At 38.6% G+C, this 16,228-nt stretch overlaps 1 protein-coding gene across 1 annotated transcript; it reads left to right on the forward strand.

Moving 5' to 3' along the window:
* The first annotated feature begins 50 nt into the window (after positions 1-50).
* On the forward strand, positions 51-8,863 carry LOC123873955 (pickpocket protein 28-like). The gene is made up of 14 exons (XM_045919076.1): positions 51-612; positions 703-888; positions 1,320-1,449; positions 2,148-2,269; positions 3,167-3,272; positions 3,656-3,810; positions 4,681-4,798; positions 5,208-5,300; positions 5,585-5,724; positions 6,257-6,387; positions 6,818-6,877; positions 7,339-7,549; positions 8,008-8,181; positions 8,278-8,863. The coding sequence occupies exons 1-14, from the start codon at positions 596-598 to the stop codon at positions 8,387-8,389; spliced, it is 1,755 nt and encodes a 584-aa protein (XP_045775032.1). The 5' UTR covers positions 51-595; the 3' UTR covers positions 8,390-8,863.
* Positions 8,864-16,228: the final 7,365 nt, after the last annotated feature.

A 16,228-nucleotide genomic window follows, 5' to 3' on the forward strand; every position in this document is an offset into this window, starting at 1 on the left:
GGAGCCATCGTAGCTTTAGTTTTAAGTTTGCGTAACAACTTTATCAAATTATATCACAACATCAACTAGTTTACAAATTCATCATTTCAATCAAAGTACAGTTTGAATAAATATGGCTTTAAAGACCAGTAGGTTTATAAATTCCTTTCGATACTTTTTGGATATACCTAGTTATATCTCATGTCCCCAGCTTACCCAACAGTACACACTAGGGACATAAAAATAATTAAAAAGTTATATATAAAAAGCTAATTGCACTGGGGTGAACATGGGCGGGTCAGTACAAAACAAATGGCAAATAATAAAACTCCCTAATTTAAAATTATTAATTAACGCATCACATTTTACCGTAATAATAAGTTGACACACCTATGAAACTTAATTTACAAAGTATGACACAATCGCACAGTATGTATTTTAATGTTTTTTTGATGTTAATAACATTATCAAATGTGTAATTCTTCGTAACTATTCCAATTTCGTAATTGGCATATGACATCCCAAGGGATGCAGTAATGGGTATTTTTCGCTCTCCCCAAACCAAGCCCAAATATGATTATTCTTCGATGTGCAAGCTTGACAGTCACTCGTCAGCATGAGGCGACACTCCAGGTGGTTATACATATACTTACTACTTACTCAAAATTTTTTTAAAGAATTTATATTACTTTTTTTGGTGTCCTTTGTGAAAATCATTTTCAGGTCCGAGAGCGTTGCCAACGTGCCAATTGATCCAGAAAATAAAGATCCACCCATAGCGGCTGAAAATGTAAAGATCAAAAGGGGAAAAATAAGTCTAATTAAGCAGTATTTGGTAGATTACACAGCTAATTCTAATCTACATGGTCTTAAATACATTGGAGAGAAGGAACGCACGTCTGTTGAAAAGTAAGGAATAATTCAACATTTTTTTTTTCGGTCAAATAAGTACTAACTGAGCTGCGTCAGATTATTCGGGTTATCTGAATCTGCGGTCATATTGTACGTTGTTGTAAAGCGGAAAGTTTGACGACCTGCATAGTACAGGGTTATGTGCTATATAACCTTAAGAAACACAAGTAAAAGTTTATTTGAATAATGATACAATAATTTCTATTTTTTTTATTTCATAACTGTGTTCCCTAGATTTTCGGCTGATAGCCACGTTTAGTTGAAATGAAATGAAATTTATGGGTAGGTAACTACCTACTAATTTAAATTTACCGTTTATACAAGCAAAGTGCTGTCAATTGAATTTGAATTAGCATAGCGTACTTAGGTGAGAGGATTTATAATAACCAATAAAATTACGACAAATTCTATTTTAAGTATTGTTTCAGAATATTTTGGCTATTCATGTTCACATGCTGTGTGGTGCTCTGCGCTGGGTTGATTCGCAAAGTTTGGATAAAGTGGAACGAAAGTCCAGTGATCGTAAGCTTTGCTGAAAATTCTACTCCAGTTTGGCAGGTTCGCATTTTATGATAAAAAAAATTTCAAAAGAAAAATAAAACCGACTTCGAAAACCACAAGCACTAAAGTCTTCGAGTAATCGGGGAACATAAAGGTACATTAAAAACAAGTGTAAATTAAAAATTTATAACACCCCCGACGATCCAAAGTATCTGAGTTTTCCAAAACATCATTTTCAAATAAATAATTATGTATTTAGGCAACGTCCATCTTGACAGCTTGACATTTGTCTATTGACTTAATATTATGAACCTAACGGTTATCTAACCTTCTTTTCTACAAGAAAACTAGAAAAGAGCTGATAACTCTTAAACGGCTGATCCAATTTTTTTAGATTATAGCTAAGAACACTCTCGATCAAGCCACCTTTCAAACAAAAAAAAACTAAATTAAAATCGGTTCATTCGTTTAGGCGCTACGATGCCACAGACAGATACACAGATACACAGACACACAGATACACAGATACACACGTCAAACTTATAACACCCCTCTTTTTGGGTCGGGGGTTAAAAACCGACGAATTGAGAACCTCCTCCTTTTTTCGAAGTCGGTTAACAAATAAGTTTTCAAAAGATATGTCCTGAGCGGAAAAAATAATCGAATTTACATTATTTTTGAGAATTATTAAAGAATAAAGATTTATTTATTGGGGAATACCAAAAACTAAAGTATATATAACATTCATTTTATAGATCCCATATCCCGCTGTGACCGTGTGTTTCGAAACAAAGGCACAACAAACGAAATTTAATTTCACCGAATATTATCATCTTTACCAAAATGAGAGCACTTACAAAAATTTGACCGAGGAAGAGTAAGTACCTACTTCACCAACTGGGAACTGCACTAATTAGTGTACATGTCTTTTCGACCCCTATCTACCCCATAATTATTATGCACCTAATAGTTTTCACTAATTTATTTTAGTAGATAAACCTGTAATATTACACACTAGTTTACTTGGCCCCGCTTCGCACGGGGAACAAATCTATTTCGATTGTCTATAGATAGATAAATTGAATGTGTCACATTAGAATACCCACATTACCTACATTTTAAAATTTAAAAGGTAGGTAAAGGTGGGTTTTATTCATTTTCCGAGGATTTCGATCATTTTCCAAGGAGGATTTAAATTTTAAATCATCCTCGGGAAATGAATAAAATCATTTTGCACTGAAAAGTATAAATGGGTATACCAACCATGTATACCAATATTTTTAGGGTTCCGTTCCCGAAGGGTTGCCAACGGGACCCTTTTGCTCTCCGTCCGCCTGCACTGTTAGCGGGCTGTATCTCGTGAACCGTAGATAATAGGTAGAGAGTTAAATCACAGAATGTTCTTGTACATTGGTATACGGAGCCCATGGAGGTGGAAGGAGGTGTCGGGGTTGGCAGTTGGCACGATACTGACACGTCTGGCAATGCATGCCGTGATTTCTAATACTATTCCGAAGATAATATAAAAAAATAGACTTTATATAATTTAACGTAAGATTTTTTTTACACCTTTATTACCTGTTATCTCCTAAAGCCACCATGATCCAATCTTCATAGTCGCCGATCGTTCCTCCCTGTGTTGTGGACAATACACAGAGAAACTTTCAGTTTTCATAAAATAACGAAGGTCTGGCACGCACTGGCTCTCTCTATTAGATAAGTAGCTTTAGATTATTGTTATCACTAATTTTTATTTCCCATTTTCTTCAAACAGGCGAATGTTATTTGAAGACATTTCTCTAGTCTGCGACGATCATCTTGCTCCAGCAAAAGGGAGAAAATTCTCTTCTGGAAACATTACGGTTGAAAATCTGAAAGAGGTAGGCAACAGCAGTAGCATTATAAGTAGGTTCAGATTATGTTGTTTTTAAACTGGTTTAAATGGGTATTTGCTATGCAATTTTAATTTTTCTAACTGAACCGATTCTTACCGATTGTGGAAAAATTTGGTTAGTGGGTAGGCACCATACCATAGGTTTGTCATCCTTTGTCATTCTTTGTCACTTTTCGGGTTCCAACTCCTCAGACCTGAGGCTATAGACCGAATGCGGTCTCTAACCAACTAAACCTAGCTAGCTAGAGACCGCATTCGTGAGCTCACTCTTAATCAATCTCAACCTCAAATTCAAACTCTATCTGTTTTTTTTTTTTTAAATTTAAGTATCTATTTACATATATCCATATATAATTACTTTTTTTACAGTTATCTCCAAATATAAGTGAAGTTTTTTTCGGATGCAAATGGAAGGATATCCCAAAAGAAAATTGCTCCGATCTGTTTCTACCGATACTGACGGAAGAAGGCCTTTGCTATACTTTTAACACGCTGGGAGCCGAGGAACTGTTTCGAGTAGAAAAGTATTTATTTTAATCACTTAAAGATATTTAGTTAAATTTAAAACAACAATATCTAATGTATTTATTTATACTTAACTAGCTGATACCCGCGATTTCGTTCGCGTGGATATGTACACTTCACACTATTCACAATATTATAAAGGCGAAAGTTTGTGTGCATGTGTGTATGTTTGTTACTCTTTCACGCAAAAACTACTGGACGGATTTGGCTGAAATTTAGAATGGAGATAGATTATATCCTGGATTAACACATAGGCTACTTTTATCTAAGACTAGCTGATGCCCGCAGCTTCGCCCGCGTGGATTGGTCAGATCCCCTGCAGCATCAGGATTGAGGAGTTGAACTCCAAATTTTTTATGACACAATGTCGCAAGGTTCCTCTATCGATTAAAAAAGAAATGACGCAAATCGGTTCAGAAATCTCGGAGATTTCGGTGTACATAGGTAGAAAAACACAACTCCCTTTTCGAAAGTCGGTTAAAAAAGTAGCCTATTTTACGCCCTGGTCAATCCTCTACTTGTCTGTGAAAATCCCGTCAAAATCGGTTCAGCCGTTCCAAAGATTAGCCTTTTCAAACAGACAGACAGACAGACAGACAGACAGACAGACAGACAGACAGACAGACAGACAGACAAAAATTTTAAAAACGTGTGATTCAGTGTTGGTATCGTTCAAATAACCATATGAGCTTAATATGAGGTAGTTATTTCGAAATTACAGACAGACACTCCAATTTTATTTATTAGTATAGATAAGAGTCCGACTATTATTCTAAGCGATGCTTGCTCGAGCCGTAAATTACCTATGGAATTAAATACTTTCTTTATAAGTAGATATTTTACTAAATAAAAACTCGTTGTTTCATTAGCCTTAACACAGATTACAACTATCTGGAGTACTCAAATCGGACGGAGAACGAAAGCTGGAGCTTAGAGACCGGGTATCAGCCCCATACACCATTAGAAACTTATCCGCACAGAGGCTCGGTAAGTAGGTTCTTATCTGAATACAAATAATTCGAGGGCAGGAGTAGGTACATATTGCTAAGACGACTAGAAAATATTTACTCCTCGGTGCTAAAACCCAATAAGTCCCACCCAACCCAATAAAGACTTACAGGGTTTTAGCTAGGTTTACTTTTCACCTCACTGTTCGCTCCCAAAATCTCACCCTCGGCCTCGCCTTACCCTAAGATCTACTTCATATAAATACTTGCATCTTTATAAATGACCTTATATTTATAAAAAAATACTATAGTGAGATCGTGGTAAATGCTAATAATATAAAACTTCAAAAACAAAATTCAAGAGTTCTAAAAGACGAACGAGTCGAAGATGGCTATTGGCTATTTTTGTTATTAAACCTATTCATTTTAATTTAAAATTTTCATTCCAGGGTTACGGTGTTAAGGCTGGATTAACATTTTTATTGAAGGCTAGAACTAAAGAACTGGATTATTTATGCAAAGGACCGGTTCAAGGTTTTAAGGTAGGCTCGGTCTCAAACTTAATTATAATTACCTAGTAGCTATGTAGGTATCTTCAGGCATAAATGTTGAATTCCTAAAATGTTGTGTGGGTCCACATTTGTGATATTTTGTGTTTCGACGTTTATCACGATTCATGATCGTTATTTTAGGACGCATAATATTATATTTAGATATATTATGTCATCACTAACTTTTTGTCTTTGTCATTTGTATAGGATTACGCGAAAGAAAAAGCCCTATATTATCTCCGAGGACTGAGTATAGTCATCCATCTAAATTTCAGATATTACTTCACAATCCAGCGGAACTGCCCCGACTTTCACAGCAGTATTTTAGATCGCCGCTGTCCCAAGAAGTTGTGGTCGCTGTCAAACCGAAAATGATGACCACCTCTGAAGGACTAAAGCCATACGATCCTACGAGGTGAGTTTATTTATTGCAGTTCTTGACTTCTAAATTTAGGTGCTCAGGTGCACGGATTTTGACCATTTAATTAGGTAAGCAGGTATAGGTGATCTGTCGGGGTATGAGGCGAGGGCACGCCCCGCACACTCGCACGCCACGCCGCATCGGGTTAGCGCGGGGGCTGTGCGGGTATGCGGGGTGTTCCTTCACTGATTGCCATTACGACCTGTCGCGGTCGATGATTACAAGCGGCACAACACACGCTCGTGAGGATTAACCAATCGGAGCATGCCTCGATGCTGGAGCCGTCACTGCTCTAAAGCTCAGAAGTCATGGTCGAGTGCACTATAGTTTTCTTTGAACCCCTTCAGCATTACCTACTAACTTTTTATAGGTGCAGTTGTAGAATAAACTGCAACAATAGATTCCCAGCCAGCGTGATGGCTCTAAATGACCTAAACTCTTCTCATTCTGAGAGGAGACGCGTCCTCAGTAGTGGGCCGGCGATGGGTTGATGGTGATGATGATTATGTTTTATTATCTGTTGCAGGCGACAATGCTATTTCCCCAGCGAGCGCTACCTCCAATACTTCAAAGTGTACACGCAAGCCAATTGCGAAATGGAATGTCTAACCAACTTTACTTACGCACGATGCGAATGTGTCCATTTCGGCATGCCACGTGAGTCTTTTATTAATTAATCGCTGTCAGATTAATAACTGCTTAATACAATATTTAAATGCGAACCGGGACCCAGACGTACCTAGTGATAAATAATAGTAATACATAGGTTAGGTAGTGTGCTGTAGGTTGGTACCTACTAACTAGTCTAGTTGTGATTCGAGAGTCGTAACGTAGGTACCACGGGTTGTGAGAGGAGGGTTCGCTGTCACCCACCCGCAACCCTCACCTCATCCTACCCGACCAGCCAATAGCAACAGATAAAATAGTTATATATTAAAAAAAAAAACCCGACCAGCCGTTTCAGTCATACGGTGTAGGTAGTATCACCTAGTATTTAGTATAAGTATTTATCCTAGGTATATATCATTTTTAAACCGACTTAAGAAAAAGGAGGTTCTCAATTTGACTATGTTTTTTTTTACCACAGACGGTCCTGGCATGGCTGTGTGCAACGCGGGAAGTGTAGCTTGTATAAAGAAAGCGCAAAGTAAGCTAACTTTTTCCTAATTTAGGGTTCCGTACCCGAAGCGAAGGGTGCCAACCAATAATAGGCTCCCATTGCCAACTGCCAATGGGAGCCTATTACTAACTCTACTACTACTCTACTACTCTGCTGTCCGTCCGTCCGTCCTGCGTCTGTCAGTGGGCTGTACCTCATGAACCATAATAGGTAGAGAGTTGAAATTTTCACAGAATGTGTTTTTCTACTGCCGCCTAAATAAATAAAAACTAAGTATTTTCAAAATGGCCACCATGTAAGTTAAAAAAAAATCTTGTACGATGGTTGTTTGTTGTTGTTTGTTTTTGTGGCTTTTTGTTGTGCCACACAGCACAATTTACTTCGCCAAAGTCGCGTTGTTTGGAGAAAACAAGATGGTACGGAACTCTTTTGTGTGCAAGTCCGACTCACACTTAACCGATTGAAGACAATTTTTTTTTATATTTCAGTGGAACTGGTCACAGCCGACATTGAAACTCGTATAGCGACGGAAAAGCAGACTAACGACACTTTGGGTGAAGCTCGTCGTGTAGCATCTGAATGCAGATGTCTACCCGCGTGTACTTCCATAGAATACGAGGCTGAAACATCGCAGGCTGATTACGACTGGAAGGCAATTTATAGAGCTTACAACTTACCGATTGACGAAAACGATAACGAGTATGTAATCCAAAACAATAAAATTAAATTTTAGAAATGAGGGTAGATTTTTTTCAGTTGGCTTTACGGCTCTGGGTTCTAGCCTGAAGCCTGTTAAGGTAGTTTTTTTTTTCAACTGGTTTTAAGGCTCTGGGTTCTAGAAGAAGGTAGATGTAGAATTACGAAAGCGATAGCGTACTTAACTTTTCTATTTTATATGATTATCTGTGTTTTTCAAAATTTAACGGACCAGTATTGCACTGATTTTTTTCAACTTGCTTTATGGCTCTGGTTTCGAGCCTTTTTGAGCCTGATTTGATTTCTCTGATGAAAAAACCACATAACGAGATTTAGCCATAGATTTAGCCCTTTTTTATGTGTACAAAGAGGATATTAAAATGGCTTATAACGTTAAACGGTGTAACGTTACTTAGGATGCTAATTAAGTTATTTTTTAACTAAGTATCTTTTTTTTTCAGCCTTCTCTACGCTCGAGTGATGATTTTCTTTAAGGAAGCGCAATTCATAACATCACGTCGTTCAGAATTGTATGGACAAACGGATTTTCTTGCTAATTGTGGCGGTCTACTCGGTCTTTTCATGGGATTTTCTATACTCAGCGTAGCGGAAATATTATATTTTCTTACTTTGAGGTACATTTAACTCATATTATAATCAATATAGGTAGGTGCCTACTCCTACTACTTTTAATAGTTACTATTATTTAAGTATATCAAATTTTTTTACAGACTTTGCTGTTTGCTCTGGCGTCGACGTCAAAATAAGAAAAAAGGGAATTCAAAGAAGTATAGTAACCAACATCCGAAAAACGAAAAAATTAAACAACTGTACGTTGATTAATTATTATTATTATTTATTACGAGTACCATAACAAAATTAGCAGCTATAGTGGCGACGGGTAACTTTAGAAACATGTTAAACATACATACTTTAGAAATATTGTGAGTCGATACAGTATAAACGGGTAACATTGGTATAATAGAGGGAGTTTCAGGATACCATTTAAAGTTTTGCGTAAATGTGATATTTTGTAGAATTAGGTGTCCCTCCAGAGGTTTTGAGTAGGTAATATGGGTAATATACAATACAAATTATTAAAGGCCATAGACTTTTTAATTCTTTGTACTATGACAATGTTACTTCACATCCATGATAAAATATTATTTTATAATGGAAAAAATTGGTAGTTAATTGCTAGTTAATTGGTAATTAATTTATATCATAAGTAATAGGAATAAATCATATTATTAGAACCGTTTTTCCCCCGAAGGGTAAAAAACGGATATTTAGGTTTCAGCCGTAGCTTGAACCACATGTGAGATTACCCTTCCAATATCCGTCGTCAACACCTTCTATCTCTTTCGCACACTAGGTAAATCCGTGATGTCTTGACTATACCTGTCCTTGTCTGTTATGAATGAATGGAATGCCTAGCCAGGCAGCGCGCGGTGGCCATCTTCTTCAGTACCTTGAGCAATGAGCCGGCAAGGCCTTTAGGTGTGGTTCAAGCTACGGCTGAAACCTAAATATCCGTTTTTTACCCTTCGGGGGAAAAACGGTTCTATTTAGGTGTTCGAGCCTACGCTTGAACCACATGTGAGACGTGTTTATTATCTGCCGGCGCTGCCTGACTAGTCGTAGTGCATGACACTCGATATATCAAGACTAGTGCTAAGCGTACTGTGACTCTTAATTTATGAAACGATATCTGATACAGAGAAATATAACAGTAATTCATTATTATTTACGATAACTATGAACGTTTATTACAAAATAACATAACTGTTTACCAAAATTAATTTAGATCACGACAGTACATAAGAATATAAAATATCATCAACAGAACAGACTTTCCCAAAGTTAACGTAATTGCTTTGATTGATACATGTAGTTAAGTAATGTAATATGCGTAATTGAAACATTCGATAGCGATTCATACCATTGTTATTTATTAGCTACGCAATCGGCGTAAAGTTTATACTTATAATATTTGGATTGCAGCTACAGTTTGGTTTTATCTCTTTGAAATAATGGAGAAGTAAAGTGTTTCTGGATCGCCAATTTTCCCTTTCCGGAATTCCGTCAATATCACAATGCATACCAAGTACCAACCCAGTTGTAAGTCGCAACTACTGCCCTAAAGCTGCCTGCTATTGGAGATATGCCGACTTCTTTAAATAATGTTTTGATCACAGTTCGGGAGGCATTCTTGACTCTTCCCCACGTAATAATGAACAGGCTATCCAAGCACGCTGTGTTACGGCGTATCTTTGAAATAGAAATGGTTTTCTTGAACCAAAAAGACTAGATCTAATCGATTATCTGAATTGGTTTCTATCTTTTTCAGTAATCAACTTGACTGTCTGTATGATGCCGAATCAGGTTTAGAGCCAAACTTAGGCCAGAATATATTATTTTGTACCCCTTGTCTTCGAAGTCATCTTTTCCTATTGATAGAAGTGTTAAATGGTGGACTCTTCTTTTCGCAGAAAGAACAGAAGGAGCACCGAAGTGTGTATTGATACTGCAAACAGGCTCTTGTAATCAAATTGGTATGAATGTAAAAATGTTAGCAAGTCTTCTGCTGAGCATGAAGCAGATTTTTTGGCAAAGATACCTTTCAGTATTTGCCTAACCAGGGGATGAGAACTGAGCTCGGAGGAACTTACAAGGTTTCCGAAGTTTGCCGCAACCGACTTGTGAACTGCTATGGTCCTGGGCGCCAGCTTTATAACTCTTAAATAAAGGTAACACTGGTACCTAGCCAAAACTTGTGGACTAGAGTCATCTGCTAGGATGTCCCTCGATTGTACCTGCAGCATCTTAACCAGATTGGTCTATAGGTTTTCAGAAACGATAACCTCCAGATAATTCCCACAGCTTTACTGCCTCCTCTGACCAATATACTATCTGTTTGGACGTACCAACCAAGCCGCAAACTCCAAGTGTTCCAGTCATTGAAGAGCACAATTTGTGCGGAAATCTATTAGATTTTAGCGCAGGGGTGGCTTCTATTTCCTTTGGTCTAGTTCTGGTTTCCCTAATACTCTGTTCCACTGTACTTCTGACTTAAGTGGCGAACTATTCGTGGAATTAACGCTGGTGGCGGAAATATCCACCCCAAGTTATACTTTCACTGCCACTGAATGCTTCGCAAAATTGGCTCTCTGTATCGGTCAAATCTTCGCTGACTTGCTTCAGAACAACTGCTGACCTTCTCGAGGCAGAGAGATCTCTGGTATTTCATATTCCTGGGATATCACCGAGAGACCTCTTATATTGAGGTGTCATTCTGGTAAAACTCTCTCTCTCTCTTGACAACCTGTCCGCTATTCCGTTGTACAGACCCCGGTATATAACGAGATATGATGTGACAATTCATTACATCGCATAATTCTAGAATTTGTATCGCAGCATTCGAAATAACTTTGTCCATTTGGTGCCACCATGTTTGTTTATATAAACTCGCTCTCGCTCGTTCAATTGTCCGATTGCAACATTAGCGTTTTGTGGGAAATTTTGGGCCCTAGTGTTCGAAGGACTTCGTATACACCCCATAATTCCTTTAGGTTGCACAGGTGACGACTGTTTGCTATGGCACCCCAGTCTTTCTCTGCTGCATCTTCTAGTATCAGTAGTAGCATCTGTAGTAACAAAGATTGATGGATCTTGATAATGGATCGGTAATGTTTTGTGCATATGTTTTAGCCACCATTCCAGATGTTCTTGCACAGCATCTGGAATCGGATGCCTCTGATGCGGCCGAGTTGTTTTAGTAAGCGAGATGATTTCTGAATTAGGTGGCAACGAAGTCGACCCAGAGGGACTGTGATTGATGCGAAATTTAGTTTGTCCAGATTTATTCTTTATTTATTTATTTGCATTCATGTCTTACATCATAAAACACATATATATATATATATATATATATATATATATATATATATATATATTATAATATTACAACATGAAGCCCCGTCAGGGCGCTGCAAAGTATAACATTGAAAGATACCTAGTTAATTAATCAATCTTAAAAAAGTATTGATAAATAACAAATGCATTAAGCAACAAGTGCATTACAAAATTACTATAAAAACTTTGATATTTACTTTGGTATTGTGCCGACTCCATCGAGCTTTTTCTTGGAGATCCTGACTTCAACACTTCTGAAACTGTTGCATTTTCGGTGTCGAAACACCCTTTCACATTCAAATTCAAAATATTTTTATTCAATTAGACTTTTACAAGTACTTTTGAACCATCAATGGTTGAGTTTCGATGAGTGTTCCAGGTAATACCCGGATATTCTATGCTGAACGAAGCCTTGATCGAAGGTTTCGTTTGATTGATCTGCCATCCCAGGCTATTTAAATATTCCGTAGCAATTGTAACTTGTTGTTCCAGGATTATCGGATCTTAGTCAATAAACAGAAAATCGTCGAGATATACTATTACCCGGATGACTTTTTGACGAATCTGCTGGCCCACCCAGTTCGTAATATTGACAAACGCTGAAGGGGCACTCGCTAATCCGAAAGGTAGACAAGTCATCTCGTATATTTTCTCCTGTTACAAGAGTGACAAGTATCGACGATGATTTTGATTGGTGGGCACATGAAAATATGCCTTCGAAAGGTCGGTTCATCATGAAATCTCCTTTACCCAAATGAATCTATTGCTGCGTTATCAGGAAAAATTTCAGGGCTAAAATATAATCGTTGAGCCTTCTCAAGTTGAGTATCGGCCCATGACCTCCATCTGTCTTTTTCCTCAGGAACATTGCTGACAAGAAACCTGACTGATGTAAGGTCCGGGATTTTAACATTCCCGTATTTCTACAGGCATTTCTGCAGATGCCTGTGTCTGATAACTCTGAGCGTTTATTCGAGAAAATTTCGCTAAGGGGAAAGTATTCTTGAACGGAATTCTGTAGCCATTTAATATATTTAAAAGGTTCACTGGCGCCTTTTCCCACAGATTCACGAAATAGGCTAGGCATCCTGCGGTGAGGAAGTCATTTCCCTCCTTTCCCCTGCTATGTTGCGTAAGGAAAGGGTCTTTAATGACTCCCCCTATGTTATACGGCGGATCTCTTTTAGTGGTGTTTCGTGAATTACGAAATCTATAGTGAGCCGGTTTAGAGGTTTTCGGTTTCGCCGTTTTGTTCGTGTATGCCTTTTCCTTATTAGGAAAGAGTTTATGCATACCTTCCCACTCTTTTACGACCTCTGTTAGGGATTCTTCTTTGAACAGATGAGTTCCTGATGGGGGGAGGGGGGATATTGTGCAGGTTACCCCTGAACTAATAGGTTTATGGGTCTCTCTCTGTTTTATTATTTCTGCTCAATGATCACATACGTATCGCAGAAGGGCATTCGAGTTTTCCCTGAATTCGGAATTTGCTGCAACAAAATCGCGGCCCACCACATTTTTCTAGAATCTCAACTGATTCCCAACTGAAGTTATTGGTGCCAACTGCCCAGAGATTGTTAGGTTTTAAAGAAGTAAATACTGTTGTCGCTTGGAACTACTTTTGGGCGTCCCATATCTCACGTTACAGCAACTAGTCTTACCTAGTCTATGGCAACTCAAACCATGCTTTACGGCCGGAGGATCTGCTTGCGCAACCTTAGGTTCTTGTTCTACGGTGGTTGGCGCAAAATCAAAAACGGTGAGATTAATGTTCTTGTCTTCCGTCAAACTCGCTAGTTCCTCTGCGATTCAGCAACTCTTCTTCGAAGATTATCTTCTTCAGTTTCGCGGGTTGTTAGACCAATGGGGAGAAGCTTCGCTTCCCTGGACCTGGTCGTTTTCTTCCTCTTCTGATTGTGTACTGTCCGGCAGAGAGTCATATGAGTTATTAAGAATTAAGATCCTCTTTAAGGACTGGTACTTGTCCGACGCAACGCTCTGCTGCTGGTTTTGTGTAATAGTTATGATATATTTGTTTTGCTCTGTCTGCGAGCTAAGTACATTAGTAACAATGACATTTACCGACTCATCACGGAAGCGAAATGTTCGCCACTACCTTGCGTTGGTGTGTCATAGGACTGTGAACGAGCAGATGAGCTCAAGACGTTTGTGCAAGCTCTACACTTTGCTGCGCTATGATGCACTTCGGCAGAAATCACCAACGATCGTTTCGTAGCCGTAGAGGGGCATCTTATTTCCGTTTGTAGACTGAAATGCTCCAACTCTGAAGAAGCTTCCCGCTTTTTTTTTTTTTTTTTTTTTTTTTGTGTTTCAGCTTTAGCTTCCTTACAGTGCTCATAAAGGCATCATAGCAAGAGGAAAGTATTTTCCCCATTAAGTTGTGTGGTGCATAGAGAAGAGCTCTTTCCAGAGGCCATTTGACATTACTTGTAGATGGGTTGAAAACTCGTGCTAGATCTACTGTAGGAATGGCAAGCCTTAGCTTTGCCTCCATTACTGCCGGGCCTTGGTTGCCCCCAAACCATATGCGTCGCGTAAGCGTAGGCGCAGCGCATACCAATGTATGTATGGAATTGTATGAGACATGGCATACCACTTGCGTGGCGTGAATCGTTCGCGTAGACGCAATGCGTGCAGTTATGCCTACGGATTGACGCGCGTCACTACGCACGTGTCACGTGTACGTGCTTGGTGTTTTTATCTTCTACGCAATGTAGGTACTGCAGCAAGGAATCCCATTGACGTTAGTTCGCCCATGGTTCTGGAATTAGATGCGCAATTCAGTGATCTCGTCATTTCATAGAACACATTTAGTTTATCAGTGCTGCATTTTGTGAGACAATGGTCGTCACACTAAACGGAATGACATCACAGTCGATACGACAGCCGTCTTTTCAGTTGAGACGACGCCGCCGTCCCATTTGATGCGACACGTGTGACGCGTCGCCTGAATTGGGACGTCCCGTCGTACCACCGATGCGACGGCCGCCTCATTCTAGGCGACACCCGCCGCCGTCTCGAACGAGGCGTCGGCCGTCGCGTCGTGCCATTTTAAGGTATTTACGAGTAATATGTGACTCGTTCGTCGCTGGGCCTTATGGCGCCGAGCGGTAAAATATTATCAACAATGGGCTTGAAAGCGCCGATCGGATAGTGCGCGTAATAATAATTACTTGAGTGACGTGTTGACTTCACGAATATCGAAAGCGTACTGAAGAAGATGGCCACCGCGCGCTGCCTGGCTAGGCATTCCATTCATTCATAACAGACAAGGACAGGTATAGTCAAGACATCACGGATTTACCTAGTGTGCGAAAGAGATAGAAGGTGTTGACGACGGATATTGGAAGGGTAATCTCACATGTGGTTCAAGCGTAGGCTCGAACACCTAAATCACCATATAAAATATTATTCCTAAGTGCTAATCTACATTAGAACTAGGTACTAACTTAATGTACCGAGTAATACCGTGTAATATTAGTAATTTTTAATAACGTTATTAAAAAATATGAAAACACAAAAATTAGATAGATGGCACCAAGATGGCACAATAAGAAAGATATGCATTTAACTAGCTTTATTTATATAATTTGTTATAATAAATATCTTACGAATAATTTTAAATGCAAAAATGTATTTTTTCAAAGTTTTTTAATACATAATAAATATTTTATGTGAGTATTGTACTGGTTTTATTTTACTTTTACTGTACTACTGGTTTCCCTAGGCTTTTAAAGCTTAGCGCGCATCTTTAGAGTAACGCGAACGGTGTGGAACCGTTTCTACTAACACTGAAACTTAGCTTTATTTAAACCGTTAAATAACAAATATAACATGAAGGAGATTCAAAACAGCGTTAATGGGGTGGCAGCTAGGAACCTAAAACTCTGGACAAATCACATGATTGAAAACGGAATTTTGTTTGAACGAAAAAGTTCCACGCGCAGCGACTCGGCTCCCCGTCACTCTGCGAGCTGCGACTATTTACTATACTCGGCCTCACTCTCTTGGTCTGCGCTGAGGCTTAGGTACATAGCCTATCCTATTATGTATTTCTTCAATAGTTTTGAGTCCTGTGAACTGTTTAGGTGTTTCTTCTTGCATTTCGTTCCCAATGGATGAATTATTTCCTTGATTTCGCCTGTAAGCTTCGTACTCTTGTAAAACGTCCAGCTTTAACGTTATTTCGGTTAACGGTCTGCGTATCATTTTGTATCTGTAATAAATAATTAAATTTGAACGCGACAATAAAATATTTGTTTTTAACAGTTGGTACTACTTGCGGAAACATGATGCAGAGATAAATAGAACCGTAGGAATGTACTAACTACTGTCATAAGTATCGACTTCCAACAATTAATACTTTTCCTTTAAAATTGTGTTAAACCAAAAAAAACACGTCTATTCACAAATATAGACTACATAATAAACATTATAATAATGTACTGATCAAGAATCAGATAACTTGCCATATAGTACGTACACTTTGAGATCTCACTCGCCATTTTAGCTCTATGAAATCTATAGATCACACTCTGACTTTGCTTGGACGTTAAAACGAGACACAAGTATATATCTCACATAAATCTGTGGCGTTTTAACTCAATCTTAAGCCTAAGCAAAGTCAAGGTGCCTAGACCTCAGCCTTAGTGACAACCGTCATGTCAAAAGTACGGTTCATCTTAAAATTAAGGACTGAAATCATACTTTTAACGTGAAGTTGACACGTAGAGCTAAAATGGCGAG

This window comes from Maniola jurtina, chromosome 17, assembly GCF_905333055.1.
Source record: "Maniola jurtina chromosome 17, ilManJurt1.1, whole genome shotgun sequence".
NCBI classification, from domain to species: domain Eukaryota; kingdom Metazoa; phylum Arthropoda; class Insecta; order Lepidoptera; family Nymphalidae; genus Maniola; species Maniola jurtina.

Coding starts and splice junctions, on each gene's coding strand:
- LOC123873955 (XM_045919076.1), top strand. Junction 1,450..2,147: donor ATTCTACTCCAGTTTGGCAG/GTTCGCATTTTA, acceptor TTCATTTTATAG/ATCCCATATCCCGCTGTGAC. Junction 5,725..6,256: donor AAGCCATACGATCCTACGAG/GTGAGTTTATTT, acceptor TATCTGTTGCAG/GCGACAATGCTATTTCCCCA.